Here is a 15,538-nt window from a genome sequence, read left to right on the forward strand (position 1 = left end):
TTTTTTTAAATAAAAATAAAAAACTTAGGGAATATAAAATCCATGATGCTAAAAAATAAACAAATAAATAAAAATAAGGTAGCTGTCTCCAATCCGGACCTAGAGTGGAAATCCCATGAGACACAGAAACCCACAGCATCAGGAAACTATCTACCAGCCTCATTGAACAACCAATTTGGCATCACTACCATGGTGGGGGATGCCTAGTAGAATGGCTGCCTTCCATCCACCGTTTATTGAACTAAAGACAGAGAGCTGCTTATTCATTCATCAGAGGGAAAGGAGTCATCATTGATCAGGCGTGGAAAAGAGAGTCCGCGTAGAGCCTTGGAATCTGAGACATCAGGATTTTCACTGATCAAAAGCTTTCCACAGCTCTGGGGTAGTGTTTTCATAGTAGCTGGTACTAGTACACATGCTTTGTTCTTCCTTTCTTCTGCTGCTAAATCCCCCAACAGCAGAATACATTTTCACTAAACCCAATTAACATAGGAAGTGATTGGATCAGAAGAACTTATTAATAAGCCAAAGGGCACAACAGGGCCTGTCTCCATCAGTAACTGCCAGTAGTAGCTAGGGGCTCTGGAGGAATTTTTTTTCTTAACTTTTTTCCATCACTGCAGTTTGACAGGTTCGGAGCATAACTGATGCAACCACATTTGAAATACGTTTCTACAAACACCACGGTTAATGTCAGTTCTGGAAAACGTAGGGAGGAAAACGACCAAGGTGATGTTCTAGTTAATAAAAACCTTCTGAGGAAACCATGTGCACCTCAAATGATCACTCTTAGCTTTGTCTGCAAGTATCCCTAGGCTATCTTTGGGTGGCAAATAACCCCAGGGGCTCTTGCTATTCAAGTGTCAGTCCTTCCTAGTAAGACGAGAAAAGTGTATCTGTTACAGAAAGTGTACCTATTGACTCGCCTTAGTGCTGTTTGTTGACCGTCGTCCCAAGGGTAAAGACTGATCTGCATTTGAGCTGCTCCCTCCATATTGTTTTCTCCTTATGACAAAGGGTACAAAGGACGACTGGCCTGGGGAACACATCTTAATCCTAAAAGAGACAAGACAATGGACCCCCTTATGACCAAGAATCTGGCACTCAAGACTGTTTCAGTAATCATTTGGTTCTAAGGAATAGAATCTACTCAAGCTAGTTTAAGTGAAAGGACAAACATCTCATGGAAGAAGAAGCCGTATAGATTTCAGGTTCCACAAAGAGAAGGAATAAAAAAGATAATTTCAAGAAGCTTAACAAGAGGCACACATGAATATTTATTTAGTCCGGTGCCCCACCATTCACTTGACACAGATGACCATTCTCTGAGTCTTTGTTTTGCTTGATTCAAACTTTCCAGAGAAGGAATGTGAGTGACCCCCGGCAAACCTCAGATCGACTATTCTAGGAATGCTATGTTTGCCTGTCTCATTACACCGGGCAAAGCCATGTAGGCCAGTTTGCCATTCTTAAGACTAATAGCAAGGAACAAGGTAAGCTAGAACAGGAAATTGGTTGTGGCAGTCAGATCCACTAGCATCTTTGCTCAGTACCCTAACAAGCCACAGGGTCGTGCTATAGCCTGCGGTTTATGTTTGAGTAATTGGCAATCTGGATTTGCAACCTGATGAAATTTACCTCAGTACATTTCATACATTGTAATCACCTACGCTGGCTCTGGCTTACATGGAAATATAGATCCACGCGCAGAGTTAAAGTGGCCAGTCGTTCTGTCATTTCAACCATCCAATGGGTTGATTTCACTGTGGAAACAAAATATCTATTGAGTCAAAATGTTTGATCTGGTGACCGAGAGCAGACCCAAACTGAAAGGAACACAAATATTTGAAGTGTGTATGGCAAGATAAGTTATTGTGATATTAATTGTGCTTTCTTTTCACTGTGAGGTTAATATTCTTCACTGCTAATTCGAGTTCAGGGGTCGGCAAACTTTTTTCTGTGAAGGACCTGACAGTAAGTGATTTAGGCTTTGCAGGCCTTACGGTCTCTGTCACAACTACTCAACTTTGACATAGTGCCAAAGCAGACATTGAGGATATGTAAATGAATGGGTGTCACTCTGTTCCAATAAAACTTTATTTACAAAAACAGGAGGCAAGATGGATTGGGTCTGCTAAGCATTCTTTACCAGCCTCTGTTCTAGATCATTTCTATTCCTCCTCCCTCAAACCTCTAACTCCTTTTAAAGGAATATCGCCAGAGGATACAACCCCCCTCCCCTCCTTGCTACGGTCATCAACAAATGTCTGGCTTTTAGACCTAGCTCTCTGTCTCCCTCTGAATCTTTTATGCTTGTCGTTGTTCTTGGCAATTTTCCCGCTCATGGAGAAGGTAACTCACCCTGTGTCCTCACTTCTCTGTTCCTTGCAGCCTTCAGTGCCAATGATCTTTTCCTTAACCCACCCACTTAATGCGCTCACTTTTTCATAGGTCTGTCATCTCCAATAACCAAACTACCTCCAAAATCTCGATTTCCAGCCTCTCACTAACAATCAATCCCTCTTGCTCTACATACCAATAGCTCTTTGACTCACTGAGGTCACTGGGACTTCCAACCCACTGGCCGTACCACTTTTTTACTGTCTACCAGCCCTGTCCTCCTATCCCTCCTTGCCCAGTTTACACAGCAACCATACCACTGTGTACTCCTTTTTTTTTTAACATCTTTATTGGAGTATAATTGCTTTACAATGTTGGGTTAGTTGCTGCTGTATACCAAAGTGAATTAGTTATACATATACATATGTTCCCATATCTCTTCCCTCTTGCGTCTCCCTCCCTCCCACCCTCCCTATCCCACCCCTCTAGGTGGTCACAAAGCACCGAGCTGATCTCCCTGTGCTATGCGGCTGCTTCCCACTAGCTATCTGTTTTACATTTGGTAGTGTATATATGTCCATGCCACTTTCTCACTTTGTACCAGCTTACCCTTCCCCCTCCCCGTGTCCTCAAGTCCATTCTCTACGTCTGCATCTTTATTCCTGTCCTGCCCCTAGGATCTTCAGAACCATTTTTTTTTTTTTAGATTCCACATATATGTGGAATCGAAACAGCGTACGGTATTTGTCTTTCTCTTTCTGACTTACTTCACTCTGTATGACAGACTCTAGGTCCATCCACCTCACTATAAATAACTCAATTTCGTTTCTTTTTATGGGTGAGTAATATTCCATTGCATATACGTGCCACATCTTCTTTATCCATTCATCTGTCGATGGACACTTAGGTTGCTTCCACATCCTGGCTATTGTAAATAGAGCTGCAGTGAACATTGTGTGTGTACTCCTCTTAACTCCCTTGTCCCCCTTTCCCAGCAGGTCACCCATGCCAGGGCTGCACCTGAGCGCTGAGTGTGGCTGGAGGAGAAACACAATCATGACGACAGATCTCAGGTGGGTACTCTGCATACCCAACTATCCTACCATGGTTCTCTGGTACAGTTAACTTTTCCACTCTTGGAGACAATCACTTCACATCTTTTCCACCCTCTGACCTACAAAGTCGCCTTCTCCTACTCACTCTTCCTGTTTCATTGGAATAATAGAAACTACCTGAGCCTGGACTTCCCTGGGCTCTCGAACATTTATGATTCGGGACTGGAGGCTGGGATTCCCTAAAGGCAGCCACCTTTTGTGTTAAGTGCCCACTTTCCTGGCTTGCATTTCTGAAACTCACTGAGGGGATCATGTTAAGTTTTCCCAGAGCTTGAAGGCAGAAGACCTAGGATGGAATCTGTTAACATGGGGAGACATTAATTCCCCCGAGCCTGAAAGGGGACTGTGGTCTGGGGGTGGGTGCCAGAAGTGTGTGCTCACGCCCTCTTCCCACACAACAGCTTGCTGAAGTGGCACAGCGTTGAGAGAGAATCGCTACAGGGTGTCTCGAGGGAGGCCGGCTCTCAGGCACCAGGGCTCCCAGCCGCCATCTGAGCATTAGGTCACGTGGTTGCCACAGAGCCTCCTGTATCCAAGAAACCACGTGGGACTGGACAACAAACATCATCAGCGCCCACCTCGACCTAAGACCAGGAGGCCCTCCTTGCATGTTCCGGGTACCATAAGATGCTTGAGATCTCTGCTTAACCCTTCAGTGGGGTCCATATTATGACTGATGCTGAATTTCCAGCCAGGATGAGAGTGGTTTGGAACCAATTCACTTGAGAATTAAAAGAAATGGGACATTTCTTATATCCTATGTAGAAGGGTAAAACGCAGACCCACTACATTTGAGCCTGTACAATGCAACTCAGAGGAAGAAATTTCCACCTGAGGCTTTCGGAAGTGCATTCTTAAGTCAAACACACAACATGTGAATTGATCAAAAAGCAGGATGCTACCGCCCCCAGTTTTCATGGTCCTAGCCCAATGTTTACAACGTAAATACTCAGGCATCCAGCAGTTATCTTCTAACAGAAGTATCTTCCAACAGAGGTATCTTCTAAGCCAATGAAGCTTAAACACTTAAAACATCCCATTAAAATTCCCACACAGGCCTGGAGAACCACCTGATTTCACTGTACTTTAAAAATGAAAAAGCTTTTCAAAAGGGCATAGAAAGTTGGAAAAAAAATCTCATATCGCCTGGAGCGAGCAAAGAGACCTTGGGTGGGGAGGAGAGTGAGCGGAAATCAATTTCACTTGCTTCGGCCTCACAGTGGATTTTGTGAAGTAAAGGGTAGAAAATCAATCTTGGCAAATCAGTGAGAATTTATACACTTGACGGAGTCCAAAGGTCTCGTAGGGTGTATTAGACAGGAGGACGCTCTCCTCCAGCACATCAGGGGGGATACGGCGTGAAGGTTGGGCCCTTTTCTGTACTGAGGAGAGCGTGCTAAGAATGCCTGCCGCATTCCTCGTCAAGACAAGTCCGTGGCGGAAGCCAAACCGGAGCGCAACCTCCTCAGCCCACACACTCTGAAGGGTGGGACCAGAGAAAGACACAGGAAGGCCTGGAAGCTCCTGTTCCCGACTCACCAAAACAAGCCTCCAGGTTACATCCAACAGAAGTCCCCCTTATCCTGCCTCTGATGGTGAGTGCCTCTGGCATTTGGGGGCTGCCAGGCCATCTGATAGAAGAGACTTCCTGTGACATCCCCAAGGAATCAGACAGGAAAGTAGAGTATGCAAGGGAAGTTGGCCAGGGGCCAGGAGGTGGACCAGTAGCAAACATAGCTGCGTGTTATAAGCATGTTACTTGGTTTCCCTTCTGGTTTCTATAAACGGTAGTGAAGTCTCCTGTAAAACATCTGCCTGGTTGCAACTGTCCTTCCTTGTCTTGGTCCCATTCGAGCTGCCATCACAAAAACACCATAGCCTGGGCGGCTTAAACAACAAGTATTTATTCCTCACACTTCTGGAGGCTGGGAAGTCTAAGATCAAGGCAGCAGTAGATGTGGTGTCTGGTGAGGACCAGCTTTTGGCTCTTAGATGGCCATCTTCTCACTGTGTCCTCACATGGTGGAAGAGGCAATAGAATGCTCTGGGGTCTCCATTATAAGGGCACTAATCCAATCATGAGGGCCCCATCTTTATGACCTAATCACCTCCCAAAGACATCACCTCAAATACCATCACATTGGGGGTTAGGATTTCAACATATGAATTTTGGTGGGACACATTCAGTCCACAACATACCGAGATTTATAGAAGCATCGTGACAGCCAGTACAAGGGAGAGCCGCACTCACCCACAGGCAGGCATGCCAGTGACCTTGTACTTAGTGAGCAGGCTCCAGAGGGAATGGAGGCAAGGCTGAGAAGTCCCACTTCTTGGCCCCACCTAGCCCTTCCTTCATCATTGCCAAACTTGTTGATCTAGGCTTGATGTGATTAAAGGAATTATGTGGTCCCTGACAGTCCTGTATGACCTGGGGGAAGTTACCTGACCTCCCTGTGGCTGTCTCCTTAGCTGTAAAATGTATATCACAGGATTACTGTAAGTATTAAATGACTTGATGCTTGTGAAATTCTTAGAGCCACGCCTGATATAGAGTAAGCACTATATACATGTTTGATTATATAACAAAAACAATCATTATCATGTTATTATATATCGGACCTCAGATAAATTGACACAACATTGATGGTTATTAGCCATTAGTAGGTATGGTAGGCAGAATTCTGAAATGGCCCCCAAGATTCTGGGTCCCTGGTGTACACACTCCTTCTGCTAGTTATTAAATTAAACACTAATCTAGGTGCTCATTTGAAGGGATTTTTCACGTGTAATTAAGGTCCCAAATCAGGAGATTATCCAGGTAGGCCTGACCTCATCAGGTGGGCCCTTTAGAAGCAGAGAATTTCCTCCAGCTGCTCACAGCATAGGAATGCAGGGAGATGCACTCCACGGCCTGGAAGAAAGCCAGAATCCATGTTGTGCACTTCCTACGGAGGGGACCACATGGCAGGGAACTGTGGGTGGTCTCTAGATGCTGAGAGCAGTCCTCAGCTGACAGCTAGCAGGCATGAAAACAGGGACCTGAGTTCCACAGGTGCAAGATACTGAATTCTACCAACAACCAGTCATCTTGGAGGAAGACCCCTGAGCCCTGGATGAGAACTGTGGCCTTAGCCAGCACCTTGATTTCAGCCCTGTGAGTCCCTGAGCAGAGAATGCAGTCACGCCATGCCTGGACCTCTGACCTACAGAAACTATGAGATAATAAATTCATGTTGCTTTAAGCCACTAAGTTTGTGATACTTTGTTATGCGGCAATAGAACACTAATACAGCGAGAGAAAAAAAACATGCAGAACTCGCAAATGCACAGCCAGACGATGTTGTTCAAAGCCCAGACAGCTTCCCCTCCACCCTGCCCATTCCAGATAACGATTTTTCACTGACGAAATCAGTACCAAATACTCTCAGTTCGAAAAAAATTTCCTTTGCCACGCGGGGTTTGGTCCCCCGGGAAGGCATTGTTCGCCAGCATCACTGGCAGGGCAAGGCTGACCCACCTGCTTCAAGACGCAGCAAGTCTGGGGGCTCCCAGGCTGGTTCCCGTGGCTGGGGTAAGAGTCGGGTGATGTTCGATCTAAACCCGACACAGCCTCCTGACCTCATGCCGAGACCTTTGACCTAAGGACGTGGCTCCGCCTCCACTTCCAAGGCCTTCTGGGAAACTAAGCAGGGGCTTTAGGACCCAGGAACCAGAGCGCTGGGATTTCCTGAAGAAAATAGAAGGCAGGGCGTATAATGGGTAAGAGCTCTGGCTTCTGCATTGAAGTCTGGCTTCAGGCTTCCCTGGTGGCGCAGTGGTTGAGAGTCGGCCTGCTGATGCGGGGGGCGCGGGTTCATGCCCGGGTCCGCGAGGATCCCACGTGCCGCGGAGCGGCTGCGCCCGTGAGCCATGGCCGCCGAGCCTGCGCGTCCGGAGCCTGTTACTCCGCAACGGGAGAGGCTGCAGCTGTGAGAGGCCCGCGTACCGCAAAAAAAAAAAAATCTGCCTTCACCACCTGTGACTTTTTGCAAATTCCTTTCCCCCTGTGCACCCCCATCTGTAAAATGGGGATACCAGAGTTGTGAAGGTTGGAAGGTAAGGCTTCTAAAACACTGGTGCGAGGGGTCTAGCCCTTAGCAAGCCCTCCAAAACGCGAGCTGTTGTTTAGCTGATTTTGTTGCTGATCAGGTCTTCTAAACTAGCCCTAATGCTGGGCTTTCATCACATTGTAAACGTCCACCCCGTGCCCCAGATCAGACAGCAGAGCACATCTCGTTCCATTGTTTCTGAGCCCGAGTGACTGCTTAATGATTAACTACTCCAGCCTGGAACATGGAGTATCAAACCATGTCAATTAGCCCCAATATAAACGCAGAATAAAACAATCATCCTACGCTGGCCTCTTCTTGCCTTCTTCTTGTACCAAGTGGTCAGTGTTTCTACTGGATAAAACCAAGAGAATGTAGTAAACTTCCAATATGAGACTGGGCTACAAGAAATGTGTGGGAAGTTTGCACTCTTAAAACAGACAAAGTAATTAGCATTTTTAAAAGATGGTTTCACGATGCTAAAAATTTACATCCCTCATTCAGAAAGGTGGGGTTCTATTAAATGTCACCGAACCAGCTTTGATGATGGAATTTATGAGGCTGTGCCAGGTCGTGATGATAAAGCGTTCAAAGGTGTATATCACTTACAAATATAACCACATCTAGACTCATAAAAATAGACTTCCTATTTGAACAGCATCTTCTTTCTGAGCACTGCTAAGTGAAGTAATTTGAAATTTTCCTAAGTTGCAATGAGGCAGGTGGTGGTGGTATTTTTCCCATTTGTGCAGATGACCATCTATTATATGGATGTGCAAATTGGTTAACTGGCTGGAAGATCTGAGAAGAAAAATGCTGTTCTAGTACTTTTGTACAGTCCTGGGTTAAACTCAGAGAATTTGGCCAAGAGTAGATTAACATAAGCAACATTCTGTCCGATACATTTTCTATGAGAAACCAGGCTATTTAAAAAACAAACAAAAACAAACCTAGTGTTTTCAAAAAGAAAACTATAGCACAATGCCTAAGCTCCTTACTCCTTAGCAAATGATTCTCCCGGGGCTTCTCTGGTGGTGCAGTGGTTGAGAGTCCGCCTTGCAATGCAGGGGACACGGGTTCGAACCCTGGTCTGGGAAGATCCCACATGCCGCGGAGCAACTAAGCCTGTGGGCCACAACTACTGAGCTCGTATGCCACAACTACTGAAGCCTGCATACCGCAGCAAGAGAAGCCACCTCAATGAGAAGCCCGCGCATCTCAACGGAGACCCAGTGCAGCCAAAATTAAAAAAAAAAAGTTAAAAAAAAAATGATTCTCCCGACTAGAGTGTGAGATCCAGAAAGTCAGAACCTTTGCCCACATCTCCTTCACTGTGGCTACCCTGGTGCCTAGAATAGTGCCTGGCACTCACTAAATATGTCCTGAACAAATGACCTAATGAAATTAACTGAACTAGCAAGTGGTATGCTGTTGGTGTTCGTTTTCTGTCTAAATTCTGAGCAGTTAAAAATGTAAACATGATCAGACCAAGAAAGAAAAAAAAAAGCAGGGAGGTGATATAAATTCACATTTGAATTTCTGAGCACACTGGAAGAGAAGAAAACCCAGTGTCAATGGAATTTACCACTACGAAGTTTTCATCCCTGCATGGAAATTTCCAGAGCCTATGTTGTAAACCATCTTACAATGGGTCATTTATGAGGAGGAACTGTTTTGCTTAAATGATTGTGTGCCAGCAGCGCCATCTTCTGGGTAACTAGTTGGGCATTTTAGAACAAAATTCTGGAGTCTTCTTTTTCATATAGCAAACTGAATTTAGAATCACAAAAAATTACATAGGAAATATCCTTACAGGTCATCTAGGCCATATGTCATCTTACAGGTAACGATTTGCCTTCAGTGGGTACAACATTTTCTTACTTTCTCTTGATCCAACGGAGCACCAAATTCATGTCTCAGCGAGAAGACAAACTACAGCCATCATTACTAAATTATATCACAGGTCTCATATAAACCAGAAACTGAAAGGCAGTTAAAATCCATTTGTCGAGCATCTGAACAGTGCTGTCGAATAGGAATTTCTGCAACAAAGGAACAACAGAACTTTCTGCGATGATCTATACGTATCTGTGCTGTCCAATACAGTAGTCACTGGCCATGTGTGGTTATTAAACATCTGAAATGTGGCTAATGACTCTGAGGAACTGGATTTTTAATTGTATCTAATTTTAATTAATTTACATTTTTAAAATAGCCACATACGGCTAGTGTAGGGTTTCTCAACCTTGGCACTATTGACATTTTGGGCTGGATCATGCTTTGCTGTGGTGGCTGTCTTGTGCACTGTAGGGTACTTAGCAACACCCCTGGCCTCTACCCACTGGCCAGGCATACCCTCGCCCTCAGTTGTGACCATCATAAAAGTCTCCAGACATTGACAAATACCCCCTAAGGGGAAAAATCACCCCTGGTTGAGAACCACTGGGCTAGTAGCTATCGCACTGAACAGCGCAGTTCTAGAAGATGCATGATGTGTCCTGAACAAGTGAACTAATGAAATTAACTGAACTAGCAAGTGGTATGCTGTTGGTGTTCGTCTGGTTGCCTGTCCTCACTGGGGGTAAGGGGACAAACTGACTTCCCTGAGTCTCAGGGTCTCACCTGGAGAAGGGGAGAGCATAGGACCCACCTGGTGGGGTTGCTGTGAGAGCTAAATTAGGTGAAGCATAAAGCGTTCCCAGCTCAGGGCTTGGCACGATCAACACCATAGTTGTTATCTTAACCACCCTCTTCCAGGCGGCAGGGGGGCGGAGGGGTGTGGTGGAATTTTTCATGCCCTCCAACCAATAACACAAAAGTACTCAGTATGTTCCTTTACAAATAAAAATCTCCTTGAAAAAAAAATCTAGCCAAACTCTAATCAACCTGACTTTATTTTAAAATCCCAGTGGCCTCAACACTCGATAACGTTTGTCTGTCGTTTGTGATGCCATTCCCTTGACACATTTAAATGTGGAGGAGAAACCATTTCAGCTCCTCAGGGAGGCTGAGTCCGGTGATCTTATGATGCTGCTTGATCCCAAAGCACTTCCAAATTCTAAGGCGGCATAACTGCATCAAAGAAGGGGGCCCTGGAGAAAGATGATAAGACAAGTCACCCATGGGTTTCACTGATCTAAGACTTTTCCCTTCCTTCGTTGAAAGCATACAAGCTATGACACTATTATAAGGAAATAATATGGTCCAGCTTAAGACCATGTTCTGCTTTTTGTAGGAGGCATTTTTAGGCCATGTTCTCTCTTTTCTGGTATCTCACTGAAATGAGTTTGCTAGGTTTTGATTTAGAACAAAGACCTTCAAAGCTCAGTCTCACCAATGGAGGCTTATGGGAGCTAATTTTGGAATTACAAAAGTATGGAAATCCCAGCAATGACACGAAAATCCATGTTTAATGCCTTTCTTGTCTTTACCTTTAAAAAAAATAAGGTCATATTTCTGGATGCAAATACTTTTATAATTTAGCAGTTTTAAGATATTCAAATATAAGAAGCTATCAGTGAAGCATTAATGTTACCTGAAGTCATATTTTTTTGTTTTTAACATCTTTATTGGAGTTTAATTGGAGTTTACAATGGTGTGTTAGTTTCTGCTTTATAACAAAATGAATCAGCTATACATATTCATATATCCCCATATCCCCTCCCTCTTGCGTCTCCCTCCCACCCTCCCTATCCCACCCCTCTAGGTGGTCACAAGGCACCGAGCTGATCTCCCTGTGCTATGCAGCTGCTTCCCACTAGCTATCTACCTTACGTTTGGTAGTGTATATATGTCCATGCCACTCTCTCACTTCGTCCCAGCTTACCCTTCCCCCTCCCCATATCCTCAAGTCCATTATCTAGGTCTGCATCTTTATTCCTGTCCTGCCCCTAGGTGCTTCAGAACCATTTTTTCTTGTTTTTTTTAGATTCCATAAATAGGTGTTAGCATACGGTATTTGTTTTTCTTTTTCTGACTTAACGTTACTCTGTATGACAGACTCTAGGTCCATCCACCTCACTACACATAACTCAATTTCGTTTCTTTTTATGGCTGAGCAATATTCCATTGTGTATATGTGCCACACCTTCTTTATCCATTCATCTGTCGATGGACACTTAGGTTGCTTCCATGTCCTGGCTATTGTAAATAGAGCCGCAGTGAACACTGTGGTACATGACTCCTTTTGAATTATGGTTTTCTCAGGGTATATGCCCAGTAGTGGGATTGCTGGGTCATATGGTAGTTCTATTTTTAGTTTTTTAAGGAACCTCCATACTGTTCTCCATAGCGGCTGTATCAATTTACATTCCCACCAACAGTGCAAGAGGGTTCCCTTTTCTCCACACCCTCTCCAGCATTTATTGTTTCTAGATTTTTTGATGATGGCCATTCTGACTGGTGTGAGGTGATACCTCATTGTAGTTTTGATTTGCATTTCTCTAATGATTAGTGATGTTGAGCATCCTTTCATGTGTTTGTTGGCAATCTGTATATCTTCTTTGGAGAAATGTCTATTTAGGTCTTCTGCCCATTTTTGGATTGGGCTGTTTGTTTTTTTGATATTGAGCTGCATGAGCTGCTTGTAAATTTTGGAGATTAATCCTTTGTCAGTTGCTTCATTTGCAAATATTTTCTCCCATTCTGAGGGCTGTCTTTTCATCTTGTTTATGGTTTCCTTTGCTGTGCAAAAGCTTTTAAGTTTCATTTGGTCCCATTTGTTTATTTTTGTTTTTATTTGCATTTCTCTAGGAGGTGGGTCAAAAAGGACCTTGCTGTGATTTATGGGTCAAAAAGGACCTTGCTGTGATTTATGTCATAGAGTGTTCTGCCTATGTTTTCCTCTAAGAGTTTGATAGTGTCTGGCCTTACATTTAGGTCTTTAATCCATTTTGAGTTTATTTTTGTGTATGGTGTTAGGGAGTGTTCTAATTTCATTCTTTTACATGTAGCTGTCCAGTTTTCCCAGCACCACTTATTGAAGAGGCTGTCCTTTCTCCATTGTATGTTCTTGCCTCCTTTGTCATAAATTAGGTGCCCATATGTGCGTGGGTTTATCTCTGGGCTTTCTATCCTGTCCCATTGATCTATACTTCTGTTTTTCTGCCAGTACCATACTGTCTTGATTACTGTCGCTTTGTAGTATAGTCTGAAGTCCGGGCGCCTGATTCCTCCAGCTCTGTTTTTCTTTCTCAAGATTGCTTTGGCTATTCAGGGTCTTTTGTGTTTCCATATAAATTGTGAAATTTTTTGTCCTAGTTCTGTGAAAAATGCCAGTGGTAGTTTGATGGGGATTGCACTGAATCTGTAGATTGCTTTGGGTAGTATAGTCGTTTTCACAATGTTGATTCTTCCATTCCAAGAATATGGTATATCTCTCCATCTGTTTGTATCATCTTTAATTTCTTTCATCAGTGTCTTATAGTTTTGTGCATACAGGTCTTTTCATATTTGTTTTTATATTGTGCATTCAGAGTTGTCCCAGTGCTTCAACTCACAGGTGAAAAGTGAACTAGCACAAACCTTGCATGGGGATCCAGCCAAGTGTTTACATCTTAAGACAGTGATTCTCAAGAGGGGGGAGGGAGTATTTTGCTCCCTAGGGACACTTGGCAATATCTGGAGCTAATTTTGTTTGTCACAACTTGTGGGGGGGTGTTGCTACTACCATCTAGTGGGTGGATGACAGGGATGCTGCTAAACATCCTACAGGGCACAGGACAGGACGGCCCCCATCTGGCCCAAAATGAGCTTGAAAAAGCCTGTCATAGGGTAAAGAGATGGGAAATGATTTCCCATCCCCAGCCCCTGCACTAAATTGTAATGGGAATTCCCTTTTGGTTATTAAAAACTTTTTAAAAGGCAAAGCTGTATACCTTCAAGAATCCCATAAAGCAGTAGCCCTCAAGCCTGACTGGGGGGGGGCGGGGCGGGGAGGGCTTTAAACTCCACCCCAGGCATGTTGCTTCAGTTACTGTTGGGTGGGGCCTGTGCATCTGGTTTTTGTAAAGGCATGTGTCCCAGGTCACTGTATTGTGTGGCCAGGGTTGAGAATGCAACCAAAAGGGTACAGTGGCCTCTAACTTTGATACCAAGCAGGACCCTGTGGGACTCCAGGGCACAAAAGCCCTTCCGTGTCCCCCTTTTTTTTTTCCGGTACGCGGGCCTCTCACTGTCGTGGCCTCTCCCGTTGCAGAGCACAGGCTCCGGACGCGCAGGCTCAGCGGCCATGGCTCACGGGCCCAGCCGCTCCGCGGCATGTGGGATCTTCCCGGACCGGGGCACGAACCCGTGTCCCCTGCATCGGCAGGCAGACTCTCAACCACTGCGCTACCAGGTAAGCCCCCCCATTTCTTGATTACAGGAAATAGGCTTCATTCCGCCTCCCTGACCTTCCCTGAGTTCCAAGAAGCAGGTTCAAACCGATGCTAATTAGGGAATGGAGGGGATGCAGAGACAAGGGAGGAACAGTCAAGAGAAACAACAGTGCAGACTTGGGGCAGGGTCCTGGTTCCCCTCAAGGGACCCATATAACAATATCTTTGAGCTGTTTAGCAGATGCTGAAGCCCCCACCAGGTGGGAGAAGTTAACTGCATGCTGCCCACAAGCACAGAGACCCCAGACCAGCTGGAACCAGACGGTTCCAACTTCACCACCAACCAATCAGAAGAATGTCCACGAGCTGATCACACCCTCCTTGAACCATTACTATAAAACTCCTCACCACCCCCTCCAGGTCGGGACACAGTTTTGAGGGCATTAGCCCGCCGTGGCCCCCTTTCCCTGGCAAAGTAATAAAGCTATTCTTTTCTACTTCACCCAAAACTCTGTCTCCGAGATTTAATTCAGTGTCAGGGTACAGAGGCCGGACTTGGCTTCAATTTCCTATAGCATCACCGCAAGCTACAGGATAAACTGGGTTGCCTCCTTCTCAGGTGATGGAAAACAAGGAGAGGTAGAAACAGACATATATACAAGGAAAGAAAGAAAGGAAATATTTTCAATCAGGTCCTCAGAGCACAATCACAAGGTCCCTGTTGAAATTTAGGGCACCTTCCAGATACGTTCAGTGTACTCAAGGCATATATTAATGAAGGATTTCCCAGTGAGTGTGCTCAAAGCATTTATTAACGAGCTGCAAAAGGCATAGTGTGGGGCAACTGAACTTAATCTCCTCTCACTAAGGCACCTTGAAGGAAGTTACTAATCACATGTGCTAGATACAATGTCAGGGTCAAGTGCCAGTATAAAGATGAATATAACCCAGGTTGAGTTTTATTCATTGTTTTTCCTTCTGATTTTAAAAGAAATTAAAACATTTCTGCGGGCCCCTAAAAACATGGTGGACCCCACGCATTGTGCCATCTGTGCCCCGTCTATAGAGATACAATTTTTTGAAAACAAGAAATTGTCAAAGTACGGGCAGAGTTGCCCGGGGGTGACCCCACTGCTTCTCATAAAGGGGTTTCTATTGGACTGTTCCTTGTGCCTCGGCTCGGGGAGCACAGGCCTTGTTTGGGAGGCCCCAAGGCAGGCTATGGCCACAAGGACGCTGGGGCAGTGGGTGTAGCAGGAAGAAGGATTCAGGGGCCACTTTACAATTCTGCCCAGAGCCCTAATTCTCAGCATGTGGGGAGAAAATAACCAGATTACATGACATCAGAATCCTTCTGGGACTTCCCTGGTGGTGCAGTGGTTAAGAATCCGTCTGCCAGTGCAGGGGATACGGGTTCGAGCCCTGGTCTGGGAAGATCCCACATGCCACAGAGTCACTAACTAAGCCCGTGCGCCACAACGACTGAGCCACGCACCTAAGCCCGTGCTCCACAACAAGAGAAGCCACCGCAATGAGAAGCCCGCGCACCGCAACGAAGAGTAGCCCCCGCTCGCCGCAACTACAGAAAGCCCGTGTTCAGCAACGAAGACCCGATGCAGCCAAAAATAAATAAATTAAATCAAATTAAAAATAAAAAAGAATCCTTCTGGTAGGG

At 45.1% G+C, this 15,538-nt stretch overlaps 1 protein-coding gene across 1 annotated transcript in view; it reads right to left on the reverse strand.

Annotated features, from left to right (window-relative positions):
- Positions 1–10,513: 10,513 nt before the first annotated feature.
- Positions 10,514–15,538, reverse strand: part of ASB9 (ankyrin repeat and SOCS box containing 9) — a gene marked incomplete at its 3' end in the record, with an annotated part of 32,526 nt that continues 27,501 nt past the window's right edge. The window contains exon 7 of the mRNA XM_079911112.1: positions 10,514–10,638. Coding sequence (XP_079767238.1) covers positions 10,514–10,638 — 125 coding nt within the window. The remainder of the gene's footprint in view (positions 10,639–15,538) is intronic.

This window comes from Stenella coeruleoalba (genome assembly GCF_951394435.1).
Source record: "Stenella coeruleoalba genome assembly, chromosome: X".
NCBI classification, from domain to species: Eukaryota; Metazoa; Chordata; class Mammalia; order Artiodactyla; family Delphinidae; genus Stenella; species Stenella coeruleoalba.